We start from the raw sequence: 12,429 nt of genomic DNA on the forward strand, positions 1-12,429 counted from the left end.
CCTCACCTCTAAACCAGGCTTCTAAATCATGCTAATCAGCAGTAGCCTCATTCTGGTAACTGCATCTCCACAACTAGAGCTCCATCAACTCCTAAATGCTTTTGAAAGTCTGTTAATCCTTCCTAAAACACTGCATAAGGTCAGCAGTTTTTTTTAATCTGGAGAGACTGTGCCCTACAAGAGCAGTGCTATCTTGCTCAGCAAGCTGTGTATGCAGCTTTTTGTTCTGGGCACCAAACATGGCCTCCTCCTTTAACGCTGTCACCTTTGCCCAAGATGTTCCCCTCACCTCTGCCTCTGGCTTTCATCTGACTCCTCCTCATCATTCAAGTCTCAACTGTCTCTTGAGAGGCCTTTGCTGACCACCTTATGTGATAGCCACCACCCCCTATCTAACCACACTCTACCCCACTACCCTATTTCAGTTCTTGATCACACTTGCCAATTTCAAGTATCTTATTTGTGTTGAACTTCCTTACTCTCTAGAATGTAAACTGCATAACGCCAGGGGCCTTGTCTGTCGTGTTCACAGCGGGAGGGTGAATGAAATGGGTAAGTGGGTGGAAAGATGCTGTTGGAGCTAGTGAAGTCAGTGATGAAGGGCTTGGGACAGATTTGCTCACCACTTCCCAGCCCTTAGCGGAGTCCTTGCAACACAGCAAGGACTCCCTACGATGACTTAAAGAATGAATGAAAATACATAACAGAGGCCGGGCACAGTGGCTCACGCCTGTAATCCCAGCACTTTGGGAGGCCAGGGCAGGCGGATCACCTGAAGTCGGGAGTTTGAGACAAGCCTGACCAACACGGAGAAACGCCATCTTTACTAAATATACAAAATGAGCCAGGAGTGGTGGTGCATGCCTGTAATTCTAGCTACTCAGGAGGCTGAGGCAGGAGAACCGCTTGAACCCTGGAGGTGGAGGTTTCGGTAGGTGGAGATCATGCCATTGCGCTCTAGCCTGGGCAACAAGAGGAAACTCCATCTCAAAAACAAAACAAAACAAACAAAAAAACCCACTAAAAATATGTGACAATTTAATTCAATGTTTAGGGGAAAAAGCAAGATTTTTAGGGGGTAAAGTGGAGACCAGAAAGAAAGGAATGAATTAACTACGTTTAAATGGAATATTCTTGTGCAGTGGGGCAGTGGGAAGATGCGTGAGAGGGTTCAACAGAGAACGTATGGTGGCAGCTGCAAGAGACAGTTGATTTCTGTGTCCAACTGAACTTCACCTCTCTGGGCCTGACAGCTTAGTGGTTCCACAAAAGATAAATCTTAACAATTTTATTGATACTATCTGGAGGGGATCTCATCCAACTGACACAATTCCAAGGAAAAAAAAAAAAAAGGCAATATGATACTGATAGAGTGGAAAAGACAGACGTGCCATGAAACTTCCCTGGATCCTCACAGAAATAAAGACCACCATAGTTACAACCTATTTATATGTTTACAGACTACCGCCCTCTGTTACCTGTGTATGTAGATAAAGCTTCAAGCATTAAAAAGGCACATTGGAAATAAGCTTAATTAACAGTAGTACTCTCAATAGAGGACACTAGACACGCACTTTACTTTTGAGTCCTGTTGATGTCTATGATAAACAGTCGTTTTGCCTCTGACAGTGGAACTTCCTTTCATTTTCTCATTCATTTTCTTTGGAGGGTTCACGTTTTTCAATCAGCCACACTTCATTATTTCTATTGAGCAATTTGAAAGGACTGTTGAAACCTGCAGTGTAGTAAACCTTCTCATCGAAAACTTTCCCATCTTCCCTCAAAATGCTTGCTAATGTCAGAAGTTGTTCTTGATTCTTTTGGGCACTAGAAAATCCATCGAAAGACCTACAAAGGAGAAAGAAAATAACTGTGAATGATTTTAATACTGATGTGAATGTCAGTCTGAAGCAAAAAGCAGGTGCTGGTACCATGAATGCTGGGTGAAGCGCGGCTTCAAAGTTACTCCTTCGCGGCCAGGTGCGGTGGCTCATGCCTGTAATCCCGGCACTTTGGGAGGCCGAGGTGGGCAGATCACTTGAGGTCAGGAGTTCAATACGAGCCTAGCCAACATGGTAAAATCCCATCCCTACTAAAAATACAAAAATTAGCCGGGTGTGGTGGCGGGCACCTGTAATCCCAGCTACTTGGGAGGCTGAGGCAGGAGAATTGCTTGAACCTGGGAGGTGGAGGTTGTGGTGAGCCAAGATTGCAACACTGCACTCCAGCCTGGGACGACAGAGTGCAAGACTCTTTCTCAAAAAACAAAAATTAAAAAAGGTACTCCCTCTCAGCAGGTGAACCAACCACTCCTGCCTGTGATTCCCGGTCTCTGTGTGACCTCAGAAGCACTGAGGAAACCCAGGAGGATGCATCCCCTCCTTCCATCTGTTGACAAGCAGATTTGGAACCTACACAATCTCAAGTGCTATACCTTGTGCTTCTCAAACCTTTAACATGAATACAGGTCACCTGGGGATTTTGCTACTCTGCAGGTTCAGGTCTGGGGTGGAGCCTGAGAGTCTACATTTTGTTTGTTTGTTTCTTTTGAGGCAGAGTCTCTGTTGCCCAGGCTGGAGTACAGTGGCGTGATCTCTGCTCACTGCAACCTCTGCCTCCCAGGTGCAAGCGATTCTCCTGCCTCAGCCTCCTGAGTAGCAGGAATTACAGGCGCGCACCAACATGCCCAGCTAGGTTTTTTTGTATTTTTAGTAGAGACGGGGTTTCACCATGTTGTCCAGGCTGGTCTTGAACTCCTGACCTCAAGTGAACCTTCTGCCTCGGCCTCCCAAAGTGCTGAGATTACAGGCTTGAGCCACGGCGCCCGGCCGAGTCTGCTTTTCTACCAAGCTCCCACATCCATGCTGGTGCTGTTGATCAGAGGGAGGACCACACTGACACCCCTGCAGAAGCCCCTTTTCCAGGCTCGATTATCTCTTGAACACTGCCCTTTTTTCTCTCCTAGGGAAAAGAATAAGCGCTGGATTACAAATGAATATGTTATAGTTTTCATCTCTCTGAATTTATGATCCAATGGAAGAGATCAACATTTTGGCAGCTCTCTATATATATCCTGAGAAGGCTGTTTTGTTTTTTGTGTGTGTGTGTTTTCTGAGACAGGGTCTCACTCTGTTGCCCAGGCTGGAATATGATGGCACAGCATACTGCACCCTTGACCTTGTGGGCTCAAGCACCCTCCCACCTCAGCTTCCTGAGTTGCTAGGACCACAGGTGCACACTGGACTAATTTTTTTAAAAACCTATAGAGACAGTCTTATGATGTTACCCAGGCTGGTCTCAAACTCCTGAGTTCAAGTGATCCACCCGCCTTGGCCTCCCAAAGTGTTGAAATTACAGGCATAAGCCACCATGCCCAGCCTCTGAGAAGGGTTTTAAACAGATGTAGGTGATGGGGAGGAAGGCAGCAAATCACACTGCCATGTGTGTACCTATGCAACAATCTTGCATGTTCTTCACATGTACCCCAAAACCTAAAATGCAATAAAATAAATTAAAAAAAAAAAAAAAAAAAAAAAAAAAAAAAAAAAAAAAAAAAAAAAAAAAAAAAAAGCAGGGACAGGATCAATGTGCTGTGGGAGCACTGAGGACGGGGTTAAATCTGGGGTAAGGAGGGTCATCTGAGTTGGGCCTGAATGGAGGACAGTTTTGCTGAACAACGAAAGGGGAGTGATAGGAAAGAGACCATACATCTAAAAATACCAAGTGTTTTCCTAGTGAGGCAGAAAATGAGGCCAGGAAGGTGAGTCAGAGCTAGAAGGAAGAATCTTGTACACTAGCCTAAGGCCTTTTGAGATTATTTCCAAGGATGTTGAGCAGAAAGGTGCAACTTGATCAGATCTGGGTTGGAATATAAGCTGATAGCTAATAGACTGGTGAGGAAGGATCCAGTCAGGAGGCTGCTATGGGGATGTGGAAGAAAAGACAGTCAAAAGGTTAAAATAAGAAGTGGGAAAAGAGAATAAAAGTTTAAATATAGAGTTTTCAGTAGACAAACAAAAACATCCTGAGATTAAATCATGACAGCACTGACCTAGCTGAGCTGCTGCCACACAAGCATGATGAATTTGATTTTGAGGGTTAAGAATAAGGAACACTGAGAAACAAAAATGTACTTAATATACCTTATTTGATATAAGTTCTGTTATCAATGCGCCAATGCAAAAAATCGATCCTCCCACGCTTCAGATGAGATATCATTTCTCAAGGGTACAAACCGTGTCTGTTCTATGTAACAATGTCTACCTAGCGCCTAGAACCATTCTTGGCATGCGTTCCCTTTAATCCTGTCAAGTTAGGAATCTCGGCACGCACATGTATAAACACCGCAGGAGAGTTGATAGAAAACTCTTCTGTTCATCATTTTTATGTCATTTGAATATAATTCTGAACCACATGTTAAGAAACATTTTGGCCCAGGCACTGTGACTCACACCTGTAATCCCACCACTTTGGGAGGCCAAGGTGGGTGGATCACCTGAGGTCAGGAGTTCGAGACCAGCCTGGCCAACATGGTGAAACCCCGTCTCTACTAAAAATACAAAATTAGCCAGGCATGATGGTGGGTGCCTGTAATTCCAACTACTCCAGAGGCTGAGGCTGATGAATCACTTGAACCTGGAAGGTGGAGATTGTGCCACTGCACTCCAGGCTGCACAACAAGAGTGAAACTTCATCTCAAAAAAAGAAAAAAGAAATATTTTGGCTCCTAAATGTGTTATTTATTTCCTTAATAATAACCAATAACCAATGCTTAGCATGTTCTGCCTGAAAGGAATTTGTTTTTAAATTCATTTTCCCTTAAAATCAAATCTTGAACCCTCTAATTAGAAATCAGCTTTTGTTCTCTGAATGTGTATTGTTTCACAATGATCTATTCACTGTTTTACTCAGAACACAAAATGGTGCCCACCACCCTCACCCCCATGTGCCTGCCTTGCCAGGGGCTGGAATATATGAACATAGAAACATGCTGTCATATTCTTGAGGAAGTTTCAGTCTATAAATAAGTCACTATTACTTAGAAGAGGAAGAATAGAAGGAAGGGCACCAAGGACAGAGTCGCTAGCTAAATGGAGAAATTGAAAAAGGCATCACAGGAAAGGTGTCATTTGTCCTGGAGGATGACAGTGGGCTCTCCAGGAAGAGAGAAGAGAGAGTACTAGAGCTAGGAGTGTTTGATGCTCATGTTCCAAGTATTTTACGTAAATTAACTCATCTGATCTTCATGGCAACCCTATGCGATAGGTAAGTACTATGATTACCTGAAGATTTTAAAACCTTCAGATTTTAGCAAGGAAAAGTGGACTCACATGGCTGAGGTCAAAAGAAACAAGATGTGGAAGAACATGGCATGTTCTTTGAAGGGTGAGAAGTGCATGTGGTGGGAAGGGGAGCTGCACAGACAGGGCTGGCCCAGGTCACATGGGGCACTGCACTGTGTGAACAATCTGAGCTTCTCTGGGGAAGCAAGAGGAATCTGACAGAGAGTCCGGGCTTTTGTCGTTGAGAAACATCACAGTTCCAGTGTGGAAGAGGACAGAAAAAGGCTGGTGGCAGTGAAGACGGCTTGCAGGCTACTGAAGTGAAATAGTCAAGAAATAATTCAGTGGAGATCAATGAACATCCTAGTATCTATTAGGGGTGTCAGGCATGTGCCAAGAACTGGGGTACACAAAGATAACTTAGTGCGGTCTGTATAAGATGAAGACCCAAATAAGTAACATGGCGATGCAGACAAGGGAACAAAGCCCAGAATCATTTTTGAGGTGAAGGGGACAGATTTGGGAACCAATTGTCAGGAACCATGTGCTGATGGTGACTGCAAGTTCCTTGCTCAGGAAACTGTCTTGGCTAGGCATGGTGGCTCATGCTTGTACACCCAGTGCTTTGGGAGGCCGAGATAAGTAGATTGCTTGAGCCCAGGAGTTCAAGACCAGCCTGGGCAACATAATGAGATCCCATCCCTACAAAAAACTATAAATTAGCTGGGCATGGTGGTGGCACATGCCTGTAGTGCCAGCTACTCAGGAGGCTGAAGTGGGAGGATCCCTTGAACCCAGATGTTCCAGGAGGCAGTGAGCTATGATCATGCCACTGCACTCCAGCCTGGACAACAGAGTGAAAACCCGTCTCAAAAGAAAAAAAAAAAAAGAGGAGGCTGTCTGGCTGATGCGACCCTCAACTGAAACAGGCGCTGTAAGATCAGAGAAGATTTGGGAACTGGGGGAAGGCTCATTTTAGGGCTGTTGAGTGTGATTCCCCCAACCCCAAACAGAGATGTCCAACAAGCAGGGAAATCAGATCTGGAGACATTTACTAGCTTTGAGAATCATTTGACTCAGGGAGTTGAAGCAATATGAATGGATCACCCAGAACAAGTCAGCTATGAAATGAGGGTCAAAAACAGGCATCAACAGTGTTCCTAGGGTGAGAAGCGGAGGAGGAACCAATGGAGGTAAAGAAACTGGAGGGGAGAAATGACAAGAGTGACACTCTGAAAGTTAAAGGATAATCAAGTATTAAGGGACCAGGTTCGTCCACACATGACTGCTGCAGGGGTCACGTAGGAGAGGATGGCAACCACGTGACAGATACAGAAGCACTGCCGAGAAGGCAAGGGCACTCTAAGGAGAGGGTGGGAGTCATACCGGATCATGGTGGTTTGAGGTAAAGGCCATTTTGATAAGGTCTTGGAATGAAATGAGGAACATTTATTGGAACTTGGAGGAAAGGTGATCCTTGTCATGACATGGCAAAGAAACTGTTTGTGTCCTAGTGTAATGTGGACAGTATGTCTTGTGGGTTATGAAATAGGATATTTGGCTGAACATTTTCTTGTTTTTTCTTTCTTTTTTTTTTTTTGAGATGGAGTTTCCTCTTGTTGCCCAGGCTGGACTGCAATGACATGATCTTGGCTCACCGTGACACCCACCACCCATGTTCAAGCGATTCGCCTCCCTCAGCCTCCTGAGTAGCATAGATTACAGACACACGCCACCAAGCCTGGCTAATTTTTGTATTTTTAGTAGAGATAGGGTTTCTCCATGTTGGTCGGGCTGGTCTCAAACTCCCAACCTAAGGTGATCGGCCCGCCTCGGCCTCCCAAAGTGCTCAGATTACAGGTGTGCGCCACCGTGCGCAGCCTTGGCTGAATATTTTCTAAGCAAAATGTGAATGGAAGCTATGGCTTGGCTTCTCTTGATAGTAGAATACAAGAAGAGAGAATTTAAAGAGTAAATTTTTAATCAAAAGGGAAGCATAACTTAAACATTTGGAAAATTCTTAGCCTATCCATATTAAAAGCAATGAGAAAGCTTGTTCGAGAAAAAACAAGGGTAAGGTAAGCAACCTTTGATAAGGAGATTAATGTGGAACTGCCATATAAACAGAAACCAGGACCTATTCACCAGGATAATGGAAGAACCGTGCCAAAGGCATTTCAGAAATTATGAGCTGCCTCTCCCATCACATGCCAAGTGGAGTGCCTAGGGGGCAGATGAATTTCAAAGGAGGGTCTTTGGGCACCTGGGGGCCTTGGAACTCAGTGCCTAGCACTGCCTGGCCACTATGTTCCCTCATTCCAGTGCAGTCCTCCTTGGATGCCCCAGGTACAGCTCCAGTGGGCTGAGGTAGGTGTGGCCTGGGCTGCAATGGCTGTCCCTCCGGAAGGCACAGGCAGTTCACCTCGGCAGCATCCATGTGATGCCATCTTGAAGAGTACATGAGCTGTGGGGGTTTGGCTACCTTCATCTTGAAGGATGGAGCTGCCCAAGGCCTTGGGCATGTGACCAAAGCAGAAGGCCACAGTGAGAATGAGCTACTGCAGAGTCCCCAATAGGGAAATGGCTAATGGAGCCATGGGAGCAGGGCACACCAGACTGGGAGGGCCACCGGTGTACAGTTCAAGCCTGGTAAAACTGCAGGGGGTCCCTCCAACTGTGAGAGCTGCAGTGGGGTAGGGCCATCCACAGCCATGGGCAGGGCCACTTGAAGCCTTGGGGGCCCAACCTCTGTTCAGCAGAGCTTCACAAGTGGGACCTACATCCCAGTGGGCCTAGAGGGAAGAGCTCTGAGTCACAGAAAATGAATCTGAAGACTTAGAACTTACCTGGAACCTGTTACCCATTTCTTTTTTCCTATTTCTTCCTTTTGGAACGGGGTAGCTATCCTCGTCTGTCCCACCATTGTATTTTGGAAGCATGTAACATGTTTGATTTCACAGGTTCACAGATGGAGGGGAATTGGCCTCAGGATGAATTGTACCTTGAGCCTCAGGTTCGATTTTGATAATCTTTAGATGACTTTAGACTTTTGAGTTGATGCTGGAACAAATTCAGACTTTTGGGGCTATTGGGATAGAATGAATGTATTCTGGATGTGAGATGATATGAATTTTACAGGGTCAGGGCAGAATGCTATAAACTCCATGTTTGTGTCTCCCCAAAATTCATATATACATTTTTTTTTGAGACAGGGTCTCATTCTGTCACCCAGGCTGGAGCGCATTGGTGCAATCATGGCTTACTGCAGCCTCAACCTCCTGGGCCCAAGTGATCCTCGTACCTCAACCTCCCAAGTAGCTGGGACCACAGGCATATGCCACAAGACCTGGCTAACATATATATATATAAATGTGTGTGTGTGCGTATATACATATACATACACACACACACATAAACATATTTCTTTTTGTAGAGACGGGGCCTTGCTATGTTGCCCAGGCTGGTCTCTAACTCCCAGGCTCAAGTGATCCACCTGCCTCAGCCTCCCAAAGTGCTTGGCTTCAAAATTCATATTTTGAAAACCTAATCACTAATGTGATCATACATTAGGAGATGAGGCTTTGGAAAAGTGATGAGGTCATGAGGGTAGAGACTTGTAAAACATGTCCAGTAAAGCTGCCTTGGCTCTTCCACCACGTGAGGACGTTACCGAGAAGGTTCCATCCATGAACCAGGAAACAGGCCCTCGCCAGTCACTGAAACTGACAGCACCTTCAACTTGAACGTCCTTGTCTCCAGAAATGTGAGAGATAAATTTCTGTTTCTTTTAAGCTACCTAGCCTATGGCATTTTGATACAACAGCCTGAACAGACTAAGACTTTTGTTTTAAGGTACTTTTGTTCAGGTCTAACTATATTGCAGTTTTTTGTCTTGGGGGCATGTAGTTTGTACCGTGTCTTATATGAAAGACATGCAATAGACTCATTAAATGAAGTGATTCTATCTTGCAGCAGACCTCAGTAACATAAAAAACAAAGCCAGGAGGAAAACATCACAAAATGCACTAGATCTGATTTTACCAAAGGGTGAAAAGCCTTTTGAAATTGCATTGGCGCTAAACTGTGAGTGCATGCAAGTAAAACTACCAGTCAGCAAGGCTATAAATTAGCTACCACTTACCGTACAAACACAGTCATTTCGGCTCTGTCTTCAATGAAGATATCTGACTCTAAAGGCTTGGGCGGATCAAATTGCTGTTCAGAGGGAATATACAGGGAAACGGTAATGGTAGACTCACTAAAAGGACCTGAGCCAGGCTCCACGTAGCTTGTCACTGGAGCTGTCATCTTTATTTTCATCTCTGTGACATAAAAATGAAAGCAAATTTACTCTAATTTTGGCTACTTTAAACATTTAACCTATATTTTTTTTATCTTTGTGTTTTGATTTACTTTACATTATTGACATATTTACCTTTAAGACAATTTTCATCTTAAAACAGTAAGGTCAAAATTACTCAATTACTCCCCACATTAAACCACTTTCTGTAATACTGATATTTTGGGTTAATTCTTAATTTTTAGAGATAAAAGGGGAAATTAGAGATTACATGATCAGCAATTCTTTTTTTTTTTTTTTTACAATTCAGATAATGAGGTCCCATTATCTGAATTTTACAATTCAGATAATGAGGACCTGCTAAAATATAAATAGCAGCAAAGCCAGAGCAAAAGTTATGACTTGATGCTTCTAATCTTGGTACCTTCTTGTCTCCTGATGCCTCCGATCCTATCAGTCACCAAATTATCTTGAAGCGTCAGCCGTGGAAAAGGACTTATCACGAGTTACACCCAACCCCAGTTCATCCAGCAAAATCAGAAAACAGAGGTTGAAAACAGTGTAAACCCTGGTCCCGAGGAGTCATGTCTGAAAACAAGTCTTTGATGACTTGGCTATTTTTCTATGATAAATGATACTTCTTTAACAAGCTAACACTCAATAGTAAGCCTGGGGACTCAATCACAATATGCATAATTACCAGGAAACCTGCTTTTACCTTTCTCATTTTTGCCTTGAATGTAGCTGTTCAGTTTCGTAAAGCCGGTTTGGATGGCTGAATCCCAGTCCATAGACTCCACGGACGTGCTGACCCACTTGGCTGGTCCATAGTGTCGGATCTCGTAACTTCCGGGCTAAAGTGGAACAGAGAAAACTTCGAGAAGCAATTCTAAGAGGGGGAGGGGTGAGATGCAAAAATACCGGTGCCGTGATCTCGGGTCGATCTGGAGCCGGCCTGTCTAGGGGCTGCACCGCCCCGGGGTCCGGCCTGGGGTCCCCGCTCCTTAGGGCTGGGAAGAGCCCCTCCAAGAGGTTCCCCTCCTTGCCATTAGGGACCGCAGCGGCCCCAACCCCTCACGCTGGGGACTCGATTCAAGCTTTAAAGACAAGCAACTGTGACACCCCCTCTGCTCGGAAGGTTCCACCGCGCGTTCTGGGACTTAACCAGTTCCTCCCCGCCCCGCCACCCCGCAAAGACAAGAAATTGAGGTGGGACCTGTACTGGGCGTAGGGGGAGGGTACAGCTAAGTGACTGCCGTTTCTCGTTTGCTTAAGATAAGGGGTAGGGGCTCGAACCATTTAAAAAATTGTACTTTTTACTTAACTCTACCAGACCCGCTGGCCTCACTGCAAATCAGCCCGAAGGCGGGCCCGGCCCCTCCGCTCCCGGGTCGGCGCCTACCTGGGGGCCCGCGTCCTCCGGGGCCTTCCAGCCCGGTGTCTCCACCACTTGGGCCGCCGCGACCTCGGCCGCCCCGGGGTCTGGCTGGAGCGGCTCGGCCATGGGCGGCGTCGACGCTCTGGGAGCCTGGCCCGCCGCGCCGAGGGCCCGCACCGCGGCCGCCCCTCCTGCGTGCGCGCGCCCCGCCGAGGCCCCGAGTCCCCGAGTCCGCGCCCTGCAGACGCGGTCTCTCCTCCCCGCCGCGCAGGACACCTGAACTAGCCGGATGCGCCCGGCTCTGGGCCGCTAGGGGGCGCCGCCACCAGGGCGTGGCCGGCTCCCGACCCCTCCGCGGGAATGGGAGCCTCGCTCGCTTTGGCCCGCCTTCCTTTGGGGGCACCTCCCGCCCTCCCTTGCCCCTGCCCTTGTTTTTGAGGGAAAGTCGCGCAGAGGTGGCCCCGCGGGCAGCCGAGGGTGGCGCGGTTTCCGTGCAACAGGTTTGGGCACCTCTGCCACGGTCCCGCCCGCGCTGGGAGCCGCGGGCGCGGACGGGGAGCCCTGGCAGCGGCGGGGACGGCCACCCGCCCCTAGAGGGTGTCCCGGCGCCGCCGCGGGCAGAGAAGGGCAGGAGGGGGTGCCTGGCGACCCGACTCCCGGGGCCCAGCCAGGGCGAGCGGCCATACTCACCCCAAGAAGGTGCCCTAGGGCCCAGACACTCCTCAGGGTCCCTTGCGGAGGAGGTGGCGGGGCCACAGACACAAGGGGAGAATCTGGAACTCTTCTGGTTTCTGAACTTTTCCCCGACAGAACCCCAAACCCTCTGAGTCATCCTCCCAGGCTTAACGGGACTCGGGGAGAGGTAGGTCCGAGGCCAGACCCCAGTGCGTTTCAAGAATTCTGGTTACCAGGGCTTTCCAGAGCCAAGCCGGGTGCGGCTCTGTTCCCCAACCCTCCCACCCCGACGTTCAGACGGCCAGGCTGACCCGCGTGACTGTGCCCTGCGCGGGGACCCTGCGCGACTCCAGCGCCCCCCAGCAGACCCCCATCGTGGGCAGCCAGAGCTCCGAGGCTTCCCGGGGCGACGTGACAGCTGCAGAGGCAGCTGGCACTCCCCACTCAGTAGCCAACTGACAGGAGGTTGGCGGCATGAAAATAAATGGTGACAACCCCCAAGGGTGAAAGGGAATCAGCCCCCGGGAAGAGGCAGCCAGACGGGGCCACTGGCAATGTGGAGCCAGCACCCCCTAGCCAGGGTGCTGAGACCAAGAGGGAGCCTCCCTTCCCAGCAAGAAGATGAAATTGTCTTTCAAGGCTAGGCACGGCTTCTAACGCCTATAATCCTTGAATTTTGGGAGGCCAAGACAGGCAGATCGCTTGAGCCCAGGAGTCCGAGACCAGCCTGGGAAACATGGCAAAAATCAGTCTCTATAAAAATACCTGGGAAACATGGCAAAACCCCGTCTCTA

At 47.8% G+C, this 12,429-nt stretch overlaps 1 protein-coding gene across 1 annotated transcript; it reads right to left on the reverse strand.

Annotated features, from left to right (window-relative positions):
- Positions 1-1,432: 1,432 nt before the first annotated feature.
- On the reverse strand, positions 1,433-11,306 carry HEBP2 (heme binding protein 2). The gene is made up of 4 exons (XM_017530432.2): positions 10,985-11,306; positions 10,301-10,436; positions 9,424-9,604; positions 1,433-1,848 (listed from the first exon to the last, which is right to left on the reverse strand). The coding sequence occupies exons 1-4, from the start codon at positions 11,084-11,086 to the stop codon at positions 1,650-1,652; spliced, it is 618 nt and encodes a 205-aa protein (XP_017385921.1). The 5' UTR covers positions 11,087-11,306; the 3' UTR covers positions 1,433-1,649.
- Between the last annotated feature and the right edge of the window lie 1,123 nt (positions 11,307-12,429).

Source organism: Cebus imitator, unplaced genomic scaffold (genome assembly GCF_001604975.1).
Source record: "Cebus imitator isolate Cc_AM_T3 unplaced genomic scaffold, Cebus_imitator-1.0 Scaffold65, whole genome shotgun sequence".
Taxonomy (NCBI): Eukaryota; Metazoa; Chordata; class Mammalia; order Primates; family Cebidae; genus Cebus; species Cebus imitator.